The 27,481-nt window shown below is 28.8% G+C and overlaps 1 protein-coding gene across 4 annotated transcripts in view; it reads left to right on the top strand.

The window, feature by feature from the left end:
- The window catches only part of LOC136796629 (inaD-like protein), a 189,903-nt gene that overhangs the window by 157,898 nt on the left and 4,524 nt on the right, over window positions 1-27,481 (top strand). For all 4 annotated transcript variants that reach the window (XM_067050908.1, XM_067050906.1, XM_067050909.1 and 1 more), the window contains 2 exons: window positions 7,257-7,313; window positions 11,629-12,933. In XM_067050908.1, coding sequence (XP_066907009.1) covers window positions 11,771-12,933 — 1,163 coding nt within the window. In that variant the 5' untranslated portion in view covers window positions 7,257-7,313; window positions 11,629-11,770. The remainder of the gene's footprint in view (window positions 1-7,256; window positions 7,314-11,628; window positions 12,934-27,481) is intronic.

Raw genomic sequence — 27,481 nt, 5'->3', positions numbered from 1 at the left:
TAAACTATTTTGTTAACTTTATTTACCGCCACCTGAACTATCTTTCTACAATCTACTTCATACGGTCAAATATCTTCTTCTAATATGAGCTATAAAGTAGTCTTTGACGTTTATTTTCGTAGGAGTAGTAGTTTTCCTGAAATTTGCTAAAATAAATCGATTTATAGTGGTTCGGACGAATTTTCATTTGCCAAATTTATATTCATATGGGAATATCATAAAAACTACTACCCCTACGAAGATAACTGTCAGGAACTGCATTATAGTTAGTAAAAGTTCCTTTACTTTGAGTGTTAGCAGACATATGTGAATCTTATGGGTTTCGAGATATATTTTTTAAAAAATCCAAACTTTTATACGAACAACTAGAAATTAACATTTTGTGAGTTTATTTTGTCAGATATCATAAAAAATGCCATTCCTACTAAGATGAACGTTATAAACTATTTTATAGCAAATTTAACTAGCTTTAATTTGAATGGTGGCAGACATCTGTGTGTCCAATGGTTTCTGAAATAAAGTTTTTCATAAATCAAACCTTTTGTCCGAACAACTATAAATCAATTTATTTTAGCAAACATCATGAAAGCTACTATTCCTACGAAGGTAAAGGTCATAAACAACTTTATAATACGTTAAACTAGCTTTAATTTGAGTGATAATAGACATTTGTACGTTGAATGGTTATTGATATATAGATTTCTCAAAATAGATTCACTAACTACTGATATTTAAGTACATTTTTATGAAATGTCGCTTTTTTAAAAGGCTATATCTCGAGAACTATTGGACGTAAATAGCTCTATTATGGCTCATATTTCATCAAATTTACCCCTCTTTAAATAATGTTCTTTTATATTTTCTAGTGTTGTTGGTAATTTTTAAGATATAAAGCTCCGAATGAAAAATTAATGTTTTTTTAAAATTTTGAAATAGCCGCCATTTTTTATTCCCCTTATCTGGCAAACTTATCAGTTTTTACTAGTAATTATACATAATTTTCATTAAAGTAATCAAAAATTGGGGTGAGATAACTCCTTTTTTTCTTCCCGGCTCTTACAGATGCTTTGTATACTATCACGGAAAACTACCTACAACTATTATATGTCGTTAAACTATATTTACGATTTAACGCAGTCAATAAATATACACCTAAACAAAGAAAATGGTTAACTCTGACTGTAACACGCTCAGTTTGAGTAGCTTGTAATACATATCTAATTTGATACAAAGTCATAAAAATACGCAATGATAATTCCATGTATTTTTTTTTAATATGAGCTGCTTAAGCAAAATGACTGGAAAGCAAAAGGAAAAACCCTGAAACTTGAACCACACATTTGCCGAACTATGTATTCAATAAGAACAATCGTATGCTTGAAGAACTGTTGCAATTATAACATGAATCCTCGAAAAAGATTGAGGAAGTCAACACTCGAACCCAAAGAGTCCAAGAGCAAGAGAACAGTCAGTTATCTTACCGTCATATTAGATTACATAAATGAAAACTATGTATAATTACTAATTAAAGTCCACTAAGTATAATTAGGGGGAATAAAAATGCTGGCAATTATTGTTGCAAAAAAGGCTGTTTCAAAACGTTAAAAAAGAAAAAAAAATCATTTGGAGCCCCATATCATTAAAACTAGAAAATCTAGTACATCATTTAAAGTATAGTACATTTGATGAGAATATAGTTGACCATGGATGATATATATGAGAAGAAGATGGTTGGAGGTGCGGTCATAAAGTAACACAAATAAGTTTAAAAAAACTTATTTAATATTGCCAACGTTTCAGCCAGAATTTTCAACCTTCATCAGGGCTACTTATAGAAGATCGGAAATCTTAGTACTTAGTCCTGACGAAGGCTGGAAATTCTGGCCGAAACATTGGAACTACTAAATAAGTTTTATTAAATTATATTATTTCAATTGAGACAATTATTGACAATCTTGAGACAAGGTAATTATTTATTAAATAAATCAAAACTTGTATCCTTTTTTGTCTCAACACTTTTTATTTTTCAACAGTCCAACGTTTCGGCCATTTTAGCCATCCTCAAGGACATCTTCAATTATAATTTCTTCCTCACATTAAATTTAGAATTACTTTTGCAGGCTATTCTGCCCAGGTTATTCATCATTAATTGTAAGGTAAAAACCTATTTTTTAAATTTAAAATCATAAATATTTAATTCTTCTTATATAAGATTATGATTTTAACATAAAAGTATGGATTCCTGCGCATTTATTGTAGAAGTTGGACTATGTCGATATATTCATTAAAATATGTAATTCTCGTCAATTCAGTCATCGACAGAAAGAGTTAAAAAGATAAAATTAATGTAGATCAGAGAAAACACGTCTCTACTCGACACCCACAATAATTTTACACGTATTTAACAGATATATTTAAAAATTATAGTAATCTATTCAGAACTGATTTGATCTGCTGCCACAACAGCATTTGACCTCTTGGTGGACCAGGAAGCTACGATACTTTCGTGTTAAGTGGTTATCCAAACAGCATAGAGTCGAGATCCTTTGCGGAAATCATTCCAATTATTCCCCCAACATACATTACAGTTGATGTATCCTCTGAAATCATCCTACTATCCTGCGAAACGCCTTTTTTCCAGCAATTGTGAGCAACATTGCTAATGGTTTCCTATAAAGAGACATGCCAGGAAACGGATCTCACTTTCATTGCTGTCCCAGCAGGTACGATTTCACTTCGGTGCCTGTTCGTCATGACTCGCCTCATTATATCATTACCAGTCATTTGCTATTACCTCAATTCGAGCTTCTTCCCATTGGTCTCACTCACCAAACGAATGGATAAAGATAATTGCACATTAAAACGATATTGAAATCACCTGTTAAATTGTTTTAAAATATTCAAAAACATTTGTTAATAACTAATTGTTCAGCGTTTCACCAGAACTTGCAATTTTATCAATTCTAACTTAAATTTCTTATTTCTTTAAACAAGGTTCCTTTAACTTTTGTGGTTAAAGATATTGAGCAATAATTGAAAAATGAAAATTTTAGGATTTTTACATTTTCGGACACTATTTATTCATGTTTTTAAAAATTGATTCAATGATATTTACTTCAAAATACATCCAGTAAATTTGATCTAAGATCATAACGGAGTGTTACAGGCATGTAGAGAAACAACCCATTGATAACACTCTAATTAATTTTTTTACATTAGAAGGTCTCGAAGCCATCTTCTTTTATCAGGAATGGAAAAGGAAGCAAGGTTAGAAACTAGTTGGTTTGGGTGGTTAATTAGTTTATAATGGAAGGATTGATGTCTGGTTCGGGCTAAGTCGGTTATATATGAAATATTAAGGGCTTTATGAATTATTTGTGGCAAAGTAAGGAGCGTTGCGAATTTTACGAAGGATTTTAGATTGTAAGGATTGTATACGAGAGGAATTCGAAGGTTTAGTGGACCACCAAATCTCAACTCCCTATATCTAGATTGGCCTTATTACCATCATGTATTCATAATTTTTAACTCCAATAATAATATTATTCGGCATAAACACTTGTGCAAATGATGCCATACAAGATTTTTTGTTGAATAAAATTCAAGAAATCATAAAACGAACTTTCTATTGTTTCTAGTTATATATTTTAAAATCACTAAAGTTTTGTAAGTGCTGCACAAATGTGCACATTTTCAGGATTTTTTTTACATCAAAATAAGATAAGTAATTGTCATGAAACTAATAATTAATATTAAATTAAATGATTTACTAAACCAGTTTAGTCATTCTTATTTCGGGCGTTGAAGTTTGGCCCGGGTCCGTGCTTTGAGGAAAATTCCTATGTTTCAGGAAATCGCAAGTTAGTGACACCTGTAATATAATTAATTTTTAAAGGATAAATTATATTCAAAAATAAAATAAATAATGATGCCATTCTCTCAATTTGAGCTTCAATAAAAATTGGAAATACTAAAATTCAGAAAATCAAATTCACGTTTAATGGGTACAGGTAGTTATTTTGTTCCTGATTAAATTAAATTGAAAGTAAAGAATAATACAGCATTCTGGAATTTGGAAATGTAAAATCCGATGTTTAATTATAGAATTTAATATTTTAAATACTCATTTCTACATAGAAACTTTGGATAATATTCATAAATCTAAATATAGTTTTAAAATTTTAAAATTGATATTTCCAGTTTTTATTATAGGAATGAAATATTATTGAATAAAATTAGCTCCAGTAAGCTTATGATGAATACAATTTTAGGTTTTTAATCAGTAATTCAGTTTTTTGAGTATGTCGGTACAAATGTGGTAAATATTTACTATGTTTTTATTTTGATTCAAATTAGTTCCATTAAGGATATTTTACATACAATTTTACCCATTTTGGGGTTTTAATGCAGGTTTTTCGGTTTTTACTGCACGAAAATGCTGTCATGATTATAAAGTTAAGAATATTAACAAATAGAAATATTTTATTTTTAATAAAAACTACTTCACTAATTTCAAATATCTTATATTTTATTTATTGGAAAACGTTTCTTCTGTCGTTGCAAAATTTCAACCTTTCTAAATCACTTAATTCTAGGATACAATGAAACGCATGGACGTTAATCTTTGCTGGAGGCGTTCTTTGTGTTCTGGTGTCCATTAAACCATTCTTCATTGATAGGTCTGCATGATTGAAACAGTTGAGAATTCCTTGACTTCTGATTCATTTTTGTTTTAGTTTCTTTGTTGCATTCTTCATTATGTGCATTGCGATACTTCCGCTATTTTTCATATTACTAATAATGAATTTGTTTCGGAAATATTGTTAAACCAATACGAGTTGATAATTTACCCTCTTTTTATGACTGTAATTATATATATATTGTTCAATTGTTCGGAGCAATCTAGTTTTTATAATACACGGATTTCCTTTTCAGTTGCTGTGTTCTATCCAAATTTATCCAATAGAAATATATATATTATGGGATCTCTGTTGGATCCCTGAACTCTTTTTTTAACTTTAATATACAGAGTAAGGAACGATATATAAGTAATTTTTTTTTTTAATTTTTAGTAAAATTTAATTTAATTAATTTTAGTGAAAAATTTTAATGGTAAATAACAAGTTTACAAACTATTAAAATAAATTCTTCTACTGTTGTTCATTAAGTATAATCGTTGAAGAACAATTGTTAAAATATGAAAACAAACATCGGTAACGAAAATTTACTAATTATTTTATCATTTGTCTATATTGTAAAAATATATTTGTAAAAGAGCGCTTCGAATGTACGTAGAGAAGAAGAACACCAAATATCAGAATAAATAGCATTATAGCATTCCTAACACACCCAAATGTTATTATTTAGGCGTTAGCATAAAAGAGGACGTCTGACCAAAACCATGTTCTTTGAAACCAAATCTTAAAATGATATATCAATGACGTTCTGCACACTACATAATCACTCAACTCCAACCGCTCCACGCACAGCGTAACGTGGAACGATCGTGAGTTTGAAATCCTGTGTGGATTTTTTTTAGTTATGTGGAGCGCCTAGAATTCCTTCGGTTCTAAACTCCATCACGACACACAAAAGTTCAATCACTCCGACCGCCCGTTAGTGTGGAGAACTGATAGTGTGGAACGATAGACAGTTTTTCATACAGTTACGGGATGTGCTGTACTAATAATAATATAAAATGTCGGTTAGTAAATACAGCATTGTTAAAATTTACGATATTATTTCCATTAATAATATCACAAAAGTATTGATATTAAAAAATTTAATTAAATCTGTACAACTACAACTTATGAAAGGTCAGAGGTGCGGTACTTTGTAAGGAAGTTCTGTTACTATAGTAACTATACCAACGGTTGTGCAAGGAGGTGATTTGGTCAGTATCACGCTCTACCGCCAGATTTCTACCAAATTAAGGCCACAGCCGGATTCGAACACGGTTCCTCGGAGTTAGTAATCCATTGTCTTACCAATGAGCTACCACATATTGATATGAATAGCTAATATTTATTTTATTATTAATTGCATTCAAAATATATATATAATAATTAAAAGTAAATAAACATTGTATTATGAATATATATATTTATATTCATATATTATATATATTTATATATAAGATAAGAATATAAGTATATACTCTTATATTCATGATATATAGATTTTAAATAGTAAAAATTCTTGTTATATATGAGTACGATTTACGACTACCAGTCGCTAAAAAATAGTCAGACGGAGTGGAGTGATCGTTAGAGAAGTCTTTGAAATCGCTATCACTCCAAGCACTTTAATCATTCTATTTCATCGTTTTATTGTTCCAATTGGAGTGATTACACTCAAACTCTTACTGTTTTGGGACGAAGGTTGCAAATCAGTTTCACTCCTCATCCTGAACGAAATTTGTGTTTCTACACAGAAAAGACCTATTTTGGATCAGTTGCGATTGTTGTTGAGAACATTAGACTCATCTAATTTATAAAACAAAAATGTTAGAAAAGATGTTCTCCCTAAAAGTAGTTTTTTTTTTACTATTTTTAAAATGTAAAACAACTTAAAATAACCTAATACCACAAAAAAAATATATATAAATAATAAATTAGGCAACTTTTCGGACCTTTCAATTACCATGCTTACTAAGATATCTTAATCCTTAAATATCCAGGTTTATAATTATGCAGTTCTTCGTGCTCCTCCACTTTCCCAAAGAAGTTTATGTTTATTCTTTGTCACTTTTTTTTTTTTTACGTATATTTACGCGTATAACACCATGTAGTTTGACGCAACTTGAAACTATGATGGAACAGCGATCTCGGAGAACGATTTCGTAGGATCGATTTGAAACTGATCACTAACTAATCTCATTCTGATCGCCTGCGTACTGATCTCCATAGCAATTGGCTACCAAGGTCAAAAAACAGTTAGTTGCGCTCACAATGTGTTTGCAACCTTCGTCCAAAAACAGTCCGTGTGTGCTTGGCCCTAGTTATTTTTTTAAGCCGTGATATATGCATTCAAAAATTATTATTGAAAAAATGTGGTAAAATTTTGAGTATATTTTACATACCTTCCCAACTGGAATCCTCGTAAAAAAAAAACAAAAAACGGAAGGAATTTATCTGTATATGACATTTAAATCGGAAAATATACTATACCAAACATACTAATATTAGAATAAAGATACATAGGTTTACTTATATTTATATAAATTACTCTAAAAGTATTATTTTTTCTTTTCACAGGATCCAGTATCCTCGTCTACACTGCTTCCTCCTGGAGATCTCTGAATTAAAGCCGTGGTATGGGTATTACATTTACTATTAATCATAATCTAAAATGTAGTACAAAAATTGAGTGCAGTAGTAAATATAATATTTTGATAGAATTAACTCAGATAAATATAAGTTAATTTTGCTATGAAGAAATGTTCTTATATTCGTAAGAAGGGAGACTCTAATTTTAAAAATTATCGTGTCGTATTTTTTCTGCCATGTTCCTATATTATTCTCCTCAATATATTGTGGATTGCAGTCTCATGTCGAAAGCGTATTAGGGAAACATCAGGTATGTTAAAATAAAATAATAAAAATGAGATGTAGATAGTTGACCGTAGATTAATGATTAGAGAAGTTTGTCGGGGGGGGGGGTTGGGTCAGCAAAGAACAACATAAATAAACAAAACCATATTTATTTATTTTATGCCGACGTTTCGACCTGAGTTTCAGGTCTTCATCAGGGGTTGTGGCGTAGAAGGTAAGCCCTTGGCATAAAATAAATAAATATGGTTTTGTTTATTTATATTGTTCTTTGCTGACTGCAACCCCCGACAAACTTCTCCAATCATAAAGTAATAAAAGTTAGTCCACTACAGACTAGATATCTCCATACGAACATCAGTTCTTCTCAATTACCAAGTGGTCATATATAATAAAAAAAAATAATCGCGATGAATTGATTATTGCCCGTAAATATAATATTAGGAGAAAGATAGTTGGGGGTATGGTCAGTTAAGAACAAAAATTAATCAAAGTTTATTTTATTAGTGTAAACTAAAATTCCAAAATTCCAGGTCTTCATCAGGGCTAAGAACAAAAAACTAGATAATAACCATAAATAAATAAAAAATACAGATTAACTAGAAAATAATAGATAATATAGATACATAAGTAGCATTGGAAGAAAATGGATAACGTGAGTAATATAAGAAGATAAAAGCAGTATGAGAATATAGTAATAGTAAAATTAGGAAAGAGGAAATAAAAAAACTATATTTACTTAATGTAAATATATTATATTTAAATATTGTATCTTTAAAAAGAAAATTTAAATAATTTTCATTGTGAACATATATTTGGAGAATATAAAGAAACTTTGTAACTAATAAAATAATAAAAACAGAATTTCATTCCACCCTATACTCTCAAAATAGTTTTATTCCAATAAATAAAACTATTTATCAAATTAATATCATAACAGTTTCCTTAAAAATTTTGTAATATGATTATATTGTTGCAAAATTATGTAATTTTAATGCATCAATATTGATTAATTAATATTGTTCTGCCTAAACAAATTAAACTGATTACTATTATTATCAACAAAACCACTATCATCAACAGGTTATGACTTAATTTATTTTTAATCAAGTTAATTAATTCTTTTTTATTTTTTATTCCTAAATCAACAATATTTCAAACTCATCATTATTCATATTTATATATTTATATTAATCATGGGATTGAACCGTTCATCTCATATCTAACATTTTTTTATTTTCTAATAATTCATCTTTTAGGATCTTTCTTATAATTTATTAATTTTCTAAACAATTTTTTTAATTTGCTAATTAACTTCATATTAATTTAACTTAAAATCTCAGAATGATATTTCGGGAGTACAGGAGCAAATGAAATTGTGTTGTTATTAAAATTAACTACTCTCAAGTAATTAATAAAAAAATATATTATATTAGAAACTACTTATAAAACAAGTTTTTACTTATTTCTGTTCTTCCCCCAACAACCATCATCTCGATTTTAATCAAGATTGAAATCAACCTCCTAGATCTAACGTTTCATTACAATTAATAAAAAAATAATAGCGCCATGTGAAACTGCTAAAGTGTACAAGACTGTGAAGTTTTATTTAGAAAATGATTAGAATAAAAAAATTAGCAAAATTAAACTAATCAATATTAGCAAAGCGTAATATATATGTATACATAAATATAAAAATTGATCTTGTGCACGTGGTGAAACTTTTATTCAATTTTATATATTTGTAACATTTCACTGCAATATATTTATGTTGTATAGTTATTTTAATTGATTGAAAAGTAGTGAAACGACCGAGAATGTGAAAGTTTGGTCTGTAGATCAATTAATTTACTCATTTATCCACTTTATTAACAGTTATTTATCAAAATTTAAAAAATATATATATATATATATTATATCATGGCCTTAGTAGAAATTATTCGTTTTAGTATGCTTATTAATTATAAAATAAAAAATAAATATTCACGTTCTTAAAATGTTTTAGTTAAATGCCTTCGATCGGAAAGGACGCAAACCCTCAACACAGGCATGACACGCCGTGCCTGGACTAGGTGTTTTCATGTTGTCGCTAGGACATTTAATAAGATTAGTTGATTATCTCACCAATATCCAAAATTAAAACATTGTATAAATAAAAATTTTTTTTTCATATTAGTACACACCTAACATAATTTTTTTTGCATATTTTAATGTGTTTGTGTCTGTAATTAAAATAGAAGGTCATGGTTTAGTTTATTTATATCCAAAGTAGCGTTTGAAACTTTTTTATTTCTGAAAAAAAATATTTATTAAAAAAAAAAAATGTTTTAACTCCCATTTTTTGTAAAACATAGACTGGGTTTTTAAATTTTCTCTGAAATTAAATATCATATTCGCTTGTATAGATAATAAACGTATTTGTCATATTATAATTAAAATATCTATTTTTTGTGATAGGATTTGGCAGAATATCATAGAAAGTTCAAAATTCTTGTCCCCAATACATAGCTTTTTAATTATTGATTGATTGTAATCTTATATGTTTAATTCTTTCTCGTTTTAATTCATTTTCAATTTATGAAGTTAATATGATAATATATTTAAATTGAAATGAAAAAAAATTTAAATAAACATTATATAAAAACCTCAATTGCTTATCGATTGAAATTATAGTACATTTAACTGGAATACACATTTATTATTTAGGTTTTCAACCATAATTTTTATTAGTCAGTGTCAAACGGGTCATTTCTTTTTTTTTTTATTAAAGTCTTTTGGAGTTTTATTCATTATGTGTTCTTGTATTATTATTATTTTCTTGATTCATTATAATAACGAGAATTAACGTTAAAATAACAAATGTTTAATTTGTTAAATAACAGATGTAACATTTTTTATGCTAATTAAAAAAATATATATTTTTGTAGTTTGATTATCTTCATTTTGTTTATCCTTCTGTTTGTATATATTTTAAGAGAATTTTTTTTTCATTTATTTATTTATTTTTATTTTTATTTTATTTTATTTTAGTATGAATTTGATTATTCACCACTATTACCTATTGCCTACAACTGTGTGGCAGGTTTTAATATCTATGAATAAATGAAAAGTATTAAAAAAAATTGTTTTCATTAAATTATTGGATTAAAATTTTTATTTTATTACATTTAATAAATATTTGTTTATTGATATCCATTTTTTATTTATCTAATCATTCTTCTTTGTTTACTTTGCTACAGTTGGCCACAATGTGTCTGTACTTGAAAAATTAGTTTGAGAAAATCTTAATTGTCATACCTATAAAGGTTTTTCACATTAATAGCTTTTTAATTCCTCCTATTTTTTAAAATTTAATTTCGAAAAATGATAATTTTAATAATATGTAAGCTTTGTAATAAGAAACTTAACATTTCGTATGAAAAATGAGTTTTATGTGAGAATGAATTCTATGACCGATAAGGTTTAATATGTTTTAATATTATGCGTAAGCTTATTATCAAATTTTTGCATCTCTATGATTATTTTTTTATAATCTGTATATTTCAATTCGTTGTTAAAACCAAGTAAGTTTTATTTGGTACTGGCAGTGTTTGCTTAAATTGTCAATAGGGTTATAAACGTGTTACAATGGAAGGGTATGGCATAATTTATTTGTTACTTGTGGATGTCTAATGAGTTCTTAACCCATAATGTTACGGATTTTATATTCCTATTTGAAACATTGAATTGAATCATCTGAAGTTTTGTGTGAAGAGAAATTGAGAAAAAAATAGATCGAGTCTTGAACCTATTATTTTCTTTTAATTGTAATAATTATTGTAAGCCAGTGTTAAATGTACATTAGGATTGAATGTGTTTAAGATTTCATTTTACTTAACTTAAATTCTTTTCATTTTATCATCTATTATTTTCTTATCATTTCATTTATATATCTTTTTAAATATGGTGTGTATGTGATCTCTTAACTTCATTTTTAATATATATTAAATAATGTAATACTGTACAATCAAGAAAAAAAAGAACATTATCTAATTTAAAGTAGTTATTTTTTATTTATATTTATTTTTATTTGTTGCAGGTTGACCTGTTGAAGTAAACAGATACAACGAAAAATATCCGGGAGTGCCATGTAGCCTTTATGCCTTTATGTCTCTTCGACGTACTTCCCGAAATAAAATGTTAAGGTGATTTTACTTTCCAAGTCAAGGAATACTCCAAAAATGAGTAGAGATTCAATTCTGGAAATTCAACATAAGAGGGAACAAAGTCACGACTCTGGGACATACCAGGATTGGACCCTTGAAGAATCCTTCCAGCACACCCCTGGTCAACAGTGCAAGAACTCCGATTTCGTCACGGTGGTCGCAGTTGACGAAAAACCCTTCGTCACTGTACTCTCAGTCGAAAACGGCACATCCGACTCCGAAGACGTATTAGTTTACAGGCTACCAGGAGAGAGATTGGGCTTTGGGCTGAAATTCGACGGAGGTATAAAAAATGCTGAGAAAGTGAAAAAGTTATTGATACAGTCTTGTGCTGACGACAGCCCTGCTTCGAGAACCAGAGCTTCCTGGGGTCCTTTAGCGCCAGGTGACGAAATATTAGTTATAGATTCTGTCCCTGTTTCAGAAATGACAAGAATGGACTGCGTTAGGGCTCTAAAGGAGTCTAACGTCGTAATAAAACTCCGAGTGAGGAGAGGCCAAGGCAAGGAAGAGGACAAGGAAGCTCCGCCCATCCCTCCGCGGAAGTTTCCGAGAAAGAAAGAAAATGTGGAACCTCCACCACCACCTCCATACGTGCCGCCTCAGCCAATGGAGGAGCAGCAAAAGAACAGTCCCCCGGTACTGCCCCGTTCTCGTCAGTTACCTCAGGCTGAGCTCTATACTGACCTCATTGCTCAGGAGAGCATACTGCCCACAGAATCGGAATCTGATGACACTGGTAGCAGCATCTCCACTGTGGTCAGCAGGATATCATCTACACCGACTACATGCAATTCTAGCTTTTCCGATGGTAGATCTATCGATCTGGCACCGCCTCCGGTCCCTGGGGCTAAGCCGACAGCTTACGACCTGGACAAAGTTCTGGAACCATTCCTCAGGCTGGAGCGAGAGTTCTCCTCCTCGGCTATAAACGAAGCTAATCTATTCCATAGTCTAGCGGAAGCATCTAATCTGAAGTCGCCTTCCCCTCTCGAAGAAGAGGAAAGCGCTCCTAAACCCGCCCCTCGGCAAGAACGAAGACGCCCACCCCCACCGCCACCTCCGAGGACAGACAGGCACGAACAGCGCCACCTACCGCGGCTCATCGACTTCGTCCCCAAGGACAGAACTGACCTCGTTGTACCGAGTCCTCTTGTCCCGTCTCAGCTACCAACACAGTGAGTTTGCACTTATTTTATTCTATTTAGTTGCATATGATTTTAATTAAGTTTTATATGTACTTCGTTCATTATAGTTGCACATTTTTTTTTTTTTTGTTTTGTTTGAACTATCAGGAAATTATGAGTAGAAAGATGGAAATTTCACCCCGAGGTTGCTTTATAGTGGCTAACCAAATATAATTAAAAATATCCATGCAGTCTCATACTGTTTGTTTCTTATTATCCCTAAGTTTCGGCCATTCTCAATCACCTAGTAATTAACCATTTCAATCATTAAAAATTATTTTTTAAAAATATTCTGAATTATAAATTATCCTTCTTTATTTATAATATCACAAAGTTGCAGGCTATTGTGAATGTGTCAAAATTTATCTCAGTCAGTAACTTATAAAAAATAATTAAATTAGGGAAACACTATGCACTAATCAATTAGCTTTTATCATAATGTGTTAAATTACTTATTATTTTCCACTTTCAGCTATTCTAATTCTATACAGTTTACACTGTCTATTGCAATCTATCAGTTTATCAACAATAAATTACTTACCCTACCTCACATATCAGGTTTACCATATTGTCACTATTTCCAGTTTTATTTATTCATTCTATTCTTATAAAACCTACCAAATTTAACTATATATTATTTATCTTATATATAAAAATTTTGAACACAAATTATTTTTGCTTAAAATTTCAGCATAATGCTGGTTCAAATTTATTGTACCTTATTTGAAATTAACAGTATAGATAATATTTTCCAATATATAAATAACTTCTTGAATTTTTCTTTTGAAGGTATTATATTCTTTATGTAAAACCATCGTATTTTCAAAATTAAAACTATATTTATTTCTAAATTATGAAGAAGATGGTCAGGGTTAAGGTCAAAAGTGGAACAAAAATAGTTCACAACTGTTTATTTTCCGATGTTTCGCCCCATGTTGTAGAGCTTCATCTGGGCTAAAAATACATAAACAACTAACATCATTTTGACATAGTAAGATAATTAGATACAAAAAGGTAAATTAAATTATATAAAAATAAGTGAAAAGAAAATCATATAAAAATAAAAGAAAAGAAGAAATAAAATAGAATATTTATTTCATATTAATACTATTTTATTTCTTCTTTTCTTTTATTTGTATATGATTTTCTTATCACTTAGTCTTATATAGTTTAAACCCTATCTTAATTTACCTTTTTGTATTTTATTATCTTACCATGTCAAAATGCTCATAGTTGTTTTGTTTTTTAGCCCTGATGATGCTCTACAAAATGGGGCGAAACGTCGTAATATAAATAGTTGTTAACTATTTTTGTCCCTCTTTTGACCGAAACCCCGACCATCTTCTTCATAATTTGAACTATTTATGGGCAACTATTTATATATTTTTGGATAAATGTTGCACCAATACTGTCTTATTTTGGTCTTTATCTTTATTTTATAAATTTTTACTATACTGATACATTCTTTCTCCTAGTAATTGTTTAGTCTCTCCTATGTATATTCCTGGACAACTCAAACATGTCACTTTATTGGTTAGTGGTTAATTTTTGAACGTAAATGATAATTAAAGATCGAACAGCTTTTGACGTAACACCTGAATCATATTATATTATATCGATTTTTTTAAACCAGTGTTAAGTTTATAATCGATCTCTTGTTCACTTATGTTACAAGTGTTATGAATAGTATTATATTTTAAAGCATGTATTAAAATTATTGATTTGAATTTATCGAGAGCGTCTCACAAAAAGAATTTTTGAGTCATCCCCAACTAATCCTTAAGGGGTTATACTGCGATATTTGATTTCACTATCAACTTGCATACTATCATAGACCCATTAATATAAATAGATTGCATTTTCACTGTTTCGAAACTTAACAGACAATATTCCGTTGGCCTAGTGACCTTTCAAATGCACGCTGTTAAAGTGGCAACCAAGATGTGACTAAGCGATACGGCCGCACAAGATCTCTCGTTGAACAATAGCAATTATTCATATTAAAATCCACTTGATATTTTCGTCAATGGTGTTTCATTCGGTTGAGTAACGATCCTCATGTCTACGTCTCGGATGATCGTATCAAAGTTGTTTCTTTAAAGGAACGAATCACTGCATTACATGATATTTTTCAAAGCTTATGTGACTCTTAGAATTTATTTATTCCAATAATATTATTGAAATATAAATTTTAACTTCCCTTCCAACTCGAGTGAAAAACATTTGCCGTTTTTGATATTTCGGATTTATGGACAATCAAAGATGCCCACTTTTTTTCTGTCTTAGGCCTTTTAAAGATTAAATTTACATCATAAGATTTGAAACATTAATTATTTTTTTTCTAAAGCTTTTGCAAATTGGGATAAATATCGGGTACAGGCAAATCTTCACTTAACTAAGTCAGCAGTTTGGTGAATGTACGTTTGGGTAAACAGTTCAATTCAAATCCAATTTTTTTTTTTTACCAAAAACAATACTACTACTTTTTATTTATTGATAGAAATTACAATCTGCCACACAGTTGTGGGCAATAGGTAATAGTGATGAATGATCTCATACATACTAAAATAAAATAAAATAAATTAAATAAATGAATAAAAATAAAAATAAAAAACTCTCTTAAAATATATACAAACAGAAGAATAAACAAAATGAACATAATCAAACTATCTGTACGAAAAATAAATAAATACAATAACATAATGATAAAATAATATAGTCTCTAGTCACGTTTACACTCTAATATACAATATTTACGCAAGCGGCCTGAGGATCCATGAGCCCACTCTATCCCCCACGAGTGAGGGGTAGAGCAGAGCTCAAAAGATGAATTGCAAATTAACCTACAAGTGATAGTAAACAATTTTCTTTCTGCGCATTCTAATCTAAAACTATTTGGAAAAGACGATAGTAATAAGTTTACGACTCCCAGATGATGAGATGATTCGCTATAATATGCCAATTTTTTCAAAATGGCCGCCGTTTATTTATAGATTTATAGCCAATAACTCCGTATGTGTTACATAAAACCTAAGTAAAATATAATGAATTAAAATGCGCGAATTTTAGTATATAACAAGATGTGTATCGAGGTATATTTCATCTTCAATTTTAAAAGGAAACGTAATGTTACCGTAACACAGTGTCCCGGAGTAGTGCAGAGCATTTTTTTATAAATGAAAACCCATATACAATGACAAAATTTCATTTTTATTTCTTTTTAGTTCTTTCTTTTTCTTGAGTTACAGAAATAAAAAGTTTACCTATTAAAAGGTTTTGTTTTGGTGTTTTGTTTCTATACACTCCAGTCAAAATTATGTTATATAGTGAAGAGAGTATGTTTTCAACAGCACATTTTCTTTTAAAAAATAATTTAAATTTTTGTCTATACAACAGAAAGAGTAAATTTCCTTGGAAGGTATTTATTGAACTATTCTAAATCAAAATACTGGAGGTTTAATTTTTTTCAATAAAAAATTTTAATTTCTCCTTATTTTTTATATCTTCAATTCAATCTTATTCAATATCTTGAAAAATATTCAGAGAAAGATAAAAAGTAAATCTTTTTTTAAAAGTAAAGTAAATTTTCTAATATTTAGCCCTAATCAATCTTTTGAACAATATTTCCCGAATTACATTTTTTCAAATAGATTTTTTCTAAGTAACGGAGAGCAAAATTTATGAAAATATTGTTGGGTGATACCTAGGCCAAGAAACAAACCGCAAAGAACAAAAACAATTCTATTCTATTACAAGAGTAACCAAAATATTTGCAACAAGTCTTTTGTTTTCTTTCACTCATCTAAAAGAAACATCGTTCACGAACGGACCGATCAAATCGATCGGTCATCTATCGTTTCTCCCCCTAACGAGATAACCTCCTCGTTACAATATTTTGGATAATGACAACGTCTATTCCTAGGAAAATAATTATTATAACGTAGTTTATAGTACATACATTTAATGAGCTCCAAATCGAGCCCTGACAAAACCCTTATGTTCAGTATTTTCCGAGCAATAGTTTCTGAAACACTAATTACCTTTCCAAACAAGTTGGTTATCAAGGAATTATCATATTATTAGGTAAAATATAATCAATATTTTGTATTCTTACTCCAACAGTTAAGTTTATTAATATTATTACACCATTTTGGTATTTTGCTGCGTAAGTTGAAAATGAGTCATATCTCAGGAACTATTTGACGTAGATATGTCTATTACGGCTCAAATAGAAGCTAGTTAAATAAACCATAAAGTAGAACACCGTAATAAAAATCATGTGCTGCATACTTATGACTAGAGAAGCACATTTTTTTTTAAATCCTATTAATATGAGTAGTGATAGCATATATATATATTTTTTTTTAAATTGTCACATTATAAAACTTTCTGCATTATGTACTGAAGTTATACATGATTTTTTTTTTTCATTTTTATTATTTATTCTTTCTTTCCTTACACATATTAATTTTTTTTCTAGCTTTTTATCGTTGTTTAAATTTATTTATTTTTTTCATTATTTCAATCCTACAATTTTTTTCTTTTTTATCCATCGTACATAAAAGTAAATTTAAGTTAAAAGTATAAAAATTATATAAACATTTCAAATAATATCTAAAATAGTAAAATATGTATACATAGATAAAACCCAACATGTTCGTCTCCATTTACAATCTATTAATATTTTTAAAAAGCACTCTAACACATGAATACAAAGATTAAAATAAAATAAATAAGTATATTAAGCTAAAAGTTAAAAGTAATAAAATTGCATAGGTATATAAACATTTCCGTAAGAGTAGGTGTTTTCATGATTTTTACTAAAATGAATTCATATATAGTTAATTTCGTGTTCTTTAGTAAAACATTTGTAGTAAGAAAAACTGTATCTAGGGAAATATTGAACATAAAAATTTCTATTAAAATTTAATTTGAAGCTCTTTAATTTACACCATATAGTACTTCATCATGATTATTTTTCTAAGAATAATTTTTTCATAATATTTGTCGAAATATGTTCATAAAATGATTTTTCTTTCAATTGTAGACAAAAAATATCGGATTTGTAAAACTGTATCTCGGGATTTATTGAACATAAAGTAATCTATTAGTGCTCAAAAATAAGCTCGTCAAATGTATTTTTAATTAGTTTATAATGTTGTTTCAGTTACTCGCAATAGTTAAGGATTTATTAGTAATAAACCTAAAAATATACGGCGGCCATTTTGAAAAATCTGCGATCTATAATAATACATTAGAATCAGTTGATAGAAATTAATTCATACTTACTTATATCGGTATAGTTAAATTTAAAACTATTTTTGCTCTGGATTAAAACCAGAAAGCTGTTTTGTGTCGACTATCTGCATTGAGTGTACAAAAGTAACTTCACAGTCATGAAGGTGATTTGCTGGCTGTCATGGATATACTAAATGGAAACTCTTCTTCAATTACGAATTGTCTACACAAAGGTTTTACACACAAATATTTATCTCGAGGTCCAAATCGTTTTCCAAAATGCGCCAGATAAACTTTTTTTTATCAAATTAGTTTGTATTTCTTGGTTTTTTTTCTGTATAAATTTACTCATATGTGTGGCAAATTATATTGGGCTCGTTTACAGAAGATTCAAGCGAATTGTTAATGGTTTTTTTTTTTTTTTAAATGTACTGTAAAAGATAGAAAAATAATTTTTTTTTTTAACGTATCCAACTTTTTTTTTCTTACAACTTACAACAAATTTTGTAAGAACAAGTTCTTTAAGGATTATACCTGGATAAACGGTAGAAGAGACATGACCAAAAAATCTTTATTTTTGACAAACTATTTTTTAATGAGAACCTGGGGCTTTCATTGTTAGCTATAATCCTGGCAGTTGAGTATGAATGCTAGCCACATTATCTCCTTTTATAACCGTTGTTCATGTCTTAACGAAATACTCGACCCAAGATGCTTCATGCTTCATGCTTATTTTTTTATTTTTAAGCGATTTATTTAATAGTGGAGTTTAGAGGTCTTTCTTCATCTATAATATTTACTCTTCACTAAACTGCGATTTATTTTTTATATTCTACCTTTTGCTTAGTTATTCTCTTTTATATACTCTTATCCGACCTATAACATTATTCAGTATGTTCTCCCTCTAATTACTTCTCTATTCCTTTGATGTTCTTGTAATTATATAAGATTTATGGAGTTTTTTTTTTCTAGTTATCTAGGCTAACTTGTTAAGAATATGTTTTCCTCGCATTTTTAAATTTAACTTAATGTGACACTCATTCACAAAGACCTTAACATCCCATTCGTTGCAGATTTGATCCAAAACAGATATGCGTCTTTTCATTCCAAACTCCTTGACCATCCTAACCCATTAATTCTTAATCTTTCATCCTTAACAATCCCTGATAATCCTTCGAGGCGTCAGAAAAGAAGATGGCCACAGGACCTGCTAATTTAAATTAATGTATGAAGTACCACCAATGGGTAGTTCCTTCCCAAGATTTTCAAGTGTATATGAAACATACAACATATGTATCTATTGTATTATTTTGTACAGTTGTAAATTACATTAAAAAAAAAATCTTAATGTGACGTTTTCCCAAATAATAATTTGTAATCTGGTTTAAATCTATCTTTTAGATATTTTATTAAAGATCAATTATTTATTTTTATTTCTTATCAATAATAAATAAGTGAGAATCTACTAAGTATTTGTGCGAATTTGCCTTGTCTAGACGTCTTTAATTCTGGTATGTAAATAATGTGATGTTTTTTTTATCATTGCAGTCATACGGTTGCATCTGTTTATTCTCTCGGATGTTTGATTGTTGCCAGATCACCATTCAGCTCACATGTTTAACCGATCTTACTTTGTTGGGTTCTCTTGTGTTTATGCAAACTGTGAGAAAATTTTCTATTCATTGGTTCACGAAATTTCCACTGATATATCTTGAAGAATATATTAATTTATGAAATAGCATGTGGCTTTCCCTGCCGATTACAACACGATTTCCTTCAATGCATTGGTGCATTGCTTGATATTTATACCAATTATTGAATCATATATATACTATAACTACACTATACATCATTATTATTTATTTAAAGTATTTTGTTCGTCTTCTCTTACACAGATAGGTATTACACTAAAGATGCAGTTAAAAAAAAAAAAATTATTGCACACTTAATGCTCATGGCAGAGAAAAAAATAGTTACAAACAAGAAAAATAAAATATATTTTTTTATGGAGATAATTATTAATTAATAATTATATTAAATTTATATAATTATATTTTTTTTTATGTTCAACTATATAGTAATAATAAATTTCTTTGTAAATGTAATGACCTTTAGTTTTCAGTTAAATCAAATGAGGTTAAATAATTATGAGGTTTAGTAATAATTATAAATAACGTATAAAATTGTTTGGAAATAAATATTAATATTTTTTTTCCATCTTTATGACATAGCCAAACCAGATTATCTGACGAGGCTGTAGGTGGTTCTCAACAGAGGGTCCGCAAAATAATTTAAACAATTTTGAACCTTACCATATCAGATTTACTTTAAATGTTTCACTTTCTTAAAAGTGTTATAGCCTTTCTTAGCTTTTCCCGAAAAGACGGACCTCTTTATTTATATCAAATAATAGGATAGGGGTTCTTCTATTTTCCTACTTCTACCAAAGGGCTTCGCCATTTGCCCTTTACCAAAAGGATTCCGCCACCAAAAGAGGGTTGAGAACTTCTGCTCTAGGGCCTTCTCCAAATATTCGCCCTAAAAGGTTCTGTGAATTGTGTGTACTTTCTTAAGGCTGATTGGCCCAGCACGAAAGGTCAGACATTTTTTGACAAGTAATCATTATTGGTTTTCAAATCTTAAACAAATAAGAAACTTTCTTTCATCATTCATTATTTTGTATCGATATTATTGCTTAACTTCAATTGATTTTAGTAATGCCAAGAACAATATTACGCTATTTTCGTAGGAATGTGGATTAACTTTATGACTGATTAAAAAAAATGTAAAAGTATTTTAAGATAATAATATGGTTCCTATTCATCCCTCTTCTTTCAATCCGCTGGTGTACCTCAGGGTAGTATCATCGGTTCCATTGCCATCTGGCCATGGCCGGACACATGAGTGCTCGCTGTTAATAATAACCCTTTAATTGCATCCCAAACTCTCCAATCCATATCACAGCCCTCGAAGAATGGTGTCGTAATTGGAGGACTAAAATAAATCCCATCAAATCACCTTTACCCTTCGTCGTAAACCTACTGACTGCCTTACAGTATACTTTAATAATGTTGGCTTTACCCCTGCAGAACAGATCCGCTACCTTGGACTACACCTGGAATCCTCACACAAGACTGATTTTGACTATTACAGCACTTAATAGACAAACGGCCTAAACTTCCAAATCATTACAAAAGACTGATTTACATGACAATTATAAGGCCTATCTGGACATACGGAGTTGAGCTTTGGGGCTCCACCAAAACCTTCTAATTCCTCTCGTATCCAATCCTTACAATCCAAAATCCTTAATGCTCCATACTTTGTCATATAAAATCATCCACAAAGACCTTAATGTTCCATTTGTAACCGATCTAGCCCGAACCAGATATCAATCCTTTCATTATAAACTCTCTAACCATCAAAACCCTTTTGTTTCTAATCTTGCTTCTTCCTCTATTCCTGACAATCCTCCGAGGCGCCTGAAAAGAAAATGGCCTAGAGACCTTCTAGTGTAAAAATATGATTAGAGTGCTACCACTAGGTAGTTTCTCTATATGTCTGTATCACTCTATTTTTATATTAATTCAAATTTACTTAATGTATTTTATGTAAATATAGTTGTAAATTGCAATAAATAAATAGAAAAAAAAAATATGATGGTAAGTAATTTAGAAAAGTTTTAACTTTATTTATTTTTTATTTAAAAAGGATTTTAGATAATATTTTCAATCGTGATCTCTTGGCATTAAAATTTACATTTTCAGAATAAAAATAAGCAAACAAATAAAAAAAAAACCGTAGTCCTACGCCTACGACCTAGTTGAAACCTACTGGTCTCAAATAAACCATTACGTGGGATACTACAAATCATTCTAAGGTGCCAAATAGCTACACTGATAAAGGAAGGTTGTGAAAGAAATAAAAGAAAAGGTTTTTTGAAATTACGAAAATAATACATAAGGGAAGCTGTATGTATACCAGACGGGCTCCAAACATTTTTTAATAAAATATAGTTCTCAATACTCCTCAATCCAGACAAACCCACATTCCTGTATTCAGCTTTTACCTCAAGGAGAAAGTAATATTGCCTTTGGTTTATAATAAACAAATGTTGTCTGGTATAATAAATACGAAATCCAAAAATGATTTAAAAAATAATAAAATTAGAACAAAATAAATAATAAAAATCGAAAAATAGTTGTTTTATGTAATTTGTTAACTTTTTCTCAAAAGAAATGTAATTTTATTCCCAGTGTTGTAATGTCGCAGCAATCTATTTCTGTTTTCCATGCTTTCATAGATTTTTACATGCTTTTACAGCACTTTTTACAAAAAACCTGGTTACATTTCTATATAGGTTGTGTTAACTACAGAGTTGTACAAATCGTGCTACAAGTTCTGAATAGTTAATAATGATTATTTGAATTGTATAAAAAATATTTCAATACCAAGTATAATATTGATACTCGAAGCATTTCGTACTGAGGACAAGTGAAATAATCTGTAGTCAAGAAAGCTTGAAGTATGTTACTCAAAACAGTTTGTATACCAATTTTAATACAATAATTTATTTTTCAATTCAGGCCCTTTTTCTATTAAATAAAATAACATTTACCTTTAAAATGTAATTTTTTTTTATAAAAAAAGTACAAAAGGTATTCGAAATCACCTAAAGCTTACATCAATTTTTTATAAATACGATGTTTAATCACAATGTTAATTTAAACTTTAGTCTATGCTTTTAAGGAAATTGTATTTGAATTCACAATTGATAACAAAATTACTTCGAATTTTCAATTACACAATATCTATAATTGGTACCATTATTGATGACTAATCTCTTATGTTTTAAAGAAAAAGAGGTTATGTGTCGCAATTTTTGAATTGGATGCAATCGATTATAAAAATTATAATAATTGTTGTGATATTCTTTAATTAATTCTTAATTAGATCTTGTGAATGCAAAGGTACTGTTCCTCGTTTTAATTTTTTTTTCTATAATTAAAAAACAACAACGTTTCGGTTTCGTCACCCCCATCATCAAGTATCTACAAATTCATCCAATACATACAACACTTAATAAATATATCACAATTTCTTTTTTAAAATTTTTTAAACAATTACCTGATTAAAACATCTTTCTTAATTACGTTTTGTTTTCTCATCATTCACCTTACATTGCAAACATCAACATATTGTTGACACTAATATAAAATTTTAGTAATTGAAAAAAAACAAACACATAACAAAACTTTTCATTCACAAGATCTAATTATAATTGAAATTCTTCCAGTAGAAGATATAACTTTAAGAATTTATTATGCTTAGTTAATTAACTATGCCTATAATAAGCTAGGTTCTGCAGATAGTTAATTTGGGGCTTCAAATACTGTGTTGGTAGAAGATAAAAAAAGATAGAAATAGAAAATTTTAATATTACTGTAAATGGATGAGACAATGAGAAAAAAACCAACAAATATTGGTTGATAAAATAAAAGAATAAAGTAAAACAATATTTCATATAAAAATAAATAATATATAAGATACAAAATATAAAAGATAGATGATTGCCGGAAATGCTTGATAAAAGGAAAAAAAAAATCTAAAAAAACTTCTTTGAAAGATAAAAATATATTAAACAATAGAAGGAAAATTAATAAGAAAATAAATAAAAATTAAAAGATACTAATTGGAAATAGAATACTACAAAATAAAACTAACTAAAAGAACTCCGGATAAAAAATGTATTAGTAGATAATAAAAATAACAAAAGTAGATTTAAGTAGTGATTACAAGTTACCATTGGTTTTAATTTATACTGGTACTAGTTAATTAATAATGATATTATAATGTGAGCTATATAGAAACAGAAAAGTATGTATGAAGAAAATGTGAGATAATTGCAAAGGTGAATATGTACAGATTAGAACAAATAGAGATGTAAGAGAAATAAGAAGATACACTGCACACACTCTACAAAGTAGTTAAACAGACACTGTTATCTTTAATCCAAAGATTTTTCTACTGCTGTAGGATGCTAAGAAAAACTTGCTTAACGATTTTTTACTATTAAAATACATTTGCAGAAATTGTGATGCATGATTCAAGGTTGTAAGAGTGAAATGAATGGGGAAAATAAAGGTAATTGAGGAGAGGAAAGTGGGTTTTGGAATTCATCCAATTGAAATAATGGGTCAAAAATTGGCCTGCACACCACTTAGCTTTAATTTTAACGGGTATGCTTTACTAAACTTTGTATCATGTAATCATAAACTTCTTACACAAAATTGAAAAAAATAATCTATAACAGCCGTAATTCGTGATAACATATGATGATGAGTGAAAAATATATGTGCAATTGGTGTGTGAAGGAGATTTCGGTTTATAATTTTAGCCACAAAGTAAGGGAAACTTTCAGGATGTAAGTTTATCTTATTTGGAGGTGTAATTACTAATTTTTGAAATTATTACATCTTCAGGTAAATCACAACTGTCGAATTCCATCCATCACACTCGCTCAAGATATGAATAAATACAAATGGACCCTATTCATTGAAGATTAGAGCCTTACCAAGTAGGGATCCTTGCTAATTTCATCAAACTAAAAAAAAAATATGCGTAAAATTGTAACTTGTTATCGTGTTATTGTTTACTTGAACCATAAGATGTAATTGATCAATAACTATATAAATTATAAATTTGAGTAATTTTTTAATAATATTTGTTTATATTCAAATACAACATACTTTAAAACGTTGATTATCATTGCAATGTGATATCATGTAAATGGAAATTTTGTGTAAGCTTTACATGGTCTCAAATATATTTTGTTTCTATTATGTAAAATAAAATTATATTGATTGTAACAGTTATTTTCTTTAATAGAATTTGCTGAATTGAAAAATAATAATTGTAATATGTACCTAAAGTACTAAATTATGAGTATGATTACATTTACTAATTTTTTTTTAAATTATATTATTTCAAATTCTTGAGACAAGGTAATTATTTATTAAATAATTAAAAAATTCATATCCATTTTTGTCTCAACACTTTATTTTTCACCAGTCCAACGTTTCGGCCATTCTAGCCATCTTCAAGGACATCTCCAATATAATTTCTTCCTCACATTTCATCTCACTTCCTCGTACCACTTTAGAGAATCGATTTTACAGTTTTTATGATGTTTTAAAAAACAGCTCTTATTATTTTTATTAAACTAGGTATATCCATGTAAACGTATGTGGTCTTTGATACCAGATAGCTGTTATCTTCGTTAAAATAGTTTAACGGAGCTTTAATTACGAATTTTTAAAATACCCTCTTCTAAAGTAATTTTAATTTTGCTCATTTAAAATAAATAAACAGTTCACAGCATTAATAAACGATAAATTAAGTTGAAATATTAAAGCATTTGAAAAATATTTAATCGAGAAGACAGGAAAAATAGATAGGAGTATTTTAATCCGAAAACGGTGGGACCGCTTTATCTCCTGATCGGATTCTCGAAGCCAAACAGTTCTGCGTGTTGGGCCGGATTTATCTAATAGAAAATTCCAAAAAAAAAAAAAAAAATTAAATAATAATGAATTTTTGTGATGAGTTAGGCAAAATTTTCATTTAATTTTCTCTTAATTGATTAATTAAATTAAATTAATAGTTAATTGATGTTATTATTAAGTTAAGATAGTTACTATCTCTTGCAACGATTATTTGAAACCAAGTTTGAATTTCGAACTGTTTCACGGGAGTACACTGACAATGTAAAAATATAAAATGAATGGAATATGGTCCGGGTGCGGTAAAAAAAAAAACAACTCAAATAGTAGAATTATACTATTTTATTTAGCCAACGTTCGCCCCACGTTGCAGGGCTTCGTCAGGGCTAAAAAAGATACAAACACTATAGTTACAAAAAGGAAAAAAAATAGAAAAAACATAAGTGTAAAATAACAGGGGTATAAAATGTAAAAACGTAAGATATAATAAGAAAAATTAAAGGTCATAAATAGTAAATGAAAAGGGTAATAGTAACAGATAGATAAGAGAAGAAATATATAAAAGAAAGTACTAATAGAGAGATGAAAAAAGAAAGGAAAAAAATACAAATCATTTGAATTTTTGAATCATTGAATTAAATCATTTTTTTTTCCCTTTCTTTTTTCATCTCTCTATTTGTACTTTCTTTTATATATTTCTTCTCTTATCTATCTGTTACTAATACCCTTTTCATTTACCATTTATAACCTTTAATTTTTCTTATTATATCTTACGTTTTTACATTTTATACCCCTGTTATTTTACACTTGTTTTTTCTATTTTTTTTCCTTTTTGTAACTATAGTGTTTGTATCTTTTCCATCGTCCAAAAATATAAAATATATTATTTTTTATGTTTTATTTATATATATAAAAAACTCTGTACCGATACAACCTTAGAAGGGTCAGGGTTGCAGTACTTTATAAGAAAGACCAACGGTTGCACAAGGAGCTGATTTAGCCAAAATTACTGTCGACCGCCATAACCCCAACTAAGGGTACACACCTTGTGAGGCAGAGTGTACTCTGGAGGACACTAGAACCCACATGGTTGACTCATTGCTACAGTAACAGAATAAATAATTCTTTGTCATAGCCGGATTCGACCCCGTGTCCTTAGAATTAGTAGCACAGTACCTACTGAGCCAGCTCGCTCCCCGTATAATGACTATATTATTATTAATTAGTATTCTATTTATTTATATTCTTTTTTTACTGAGGTCCTTTTTTTTTATATCATGATTATACAACTTTCTACGTATATTGTTATTGTGTTCGTATTGGTTTCTCATTTAGCTCTGATGAAGCCCTACTAATTGAGGGTTAACTAATAAGCTTCCTAGAAAGAATTACTATACGTTACTTAATAGTCTTAAATAAAAAAATTGATTCTCTAGTTGTATGTATAAAAATGTATAATGAATAAAAATTGTTTTGTCAATTAATACATAATTTATTGAACCTATGGTCCACTTCCGATTGTATGAGTAATCATTAAATCCGAAAATAAATTATCCCAGTACCGAAAAAGATATTTTATTTTATTTATATATTTCTTCATAATTATTATTCTAATTTTTTAAAAGTTTTTTTTTCTGTTGATCTTCTATTGCTCTGTATATATTGTAATAATTGACTTTTTTTTTTCTTTTTCTTTTTTAATAATTTATTTATTGTTATTTACAACTGTATAAACATATATACAACAAGTAAATTTGCTGTAGGTGACATAGTGACATGATAAAAACATGTGGAGAATC

The sequence above is a fragment of the Halyomorpha halys genome, unplaced genomic scaffold (genome assembly GCF_000696795.3).
Source record: "Halyomorpha halys isolate HHAL.00 unplaced genomic scaffold, Hhal_1.1 Scaffold477.1, whole genome shotgun sequence".
Lineage (NCBI taxonomy): Eukaryota > Metazoa > Arthropoda > Insecta > Hemiptera > Pentatomidae > Halyomorpha > Halyomorpha halys.
This window is presented reverse-complemented; position numbering and strand designations above follow the sequence as displayed.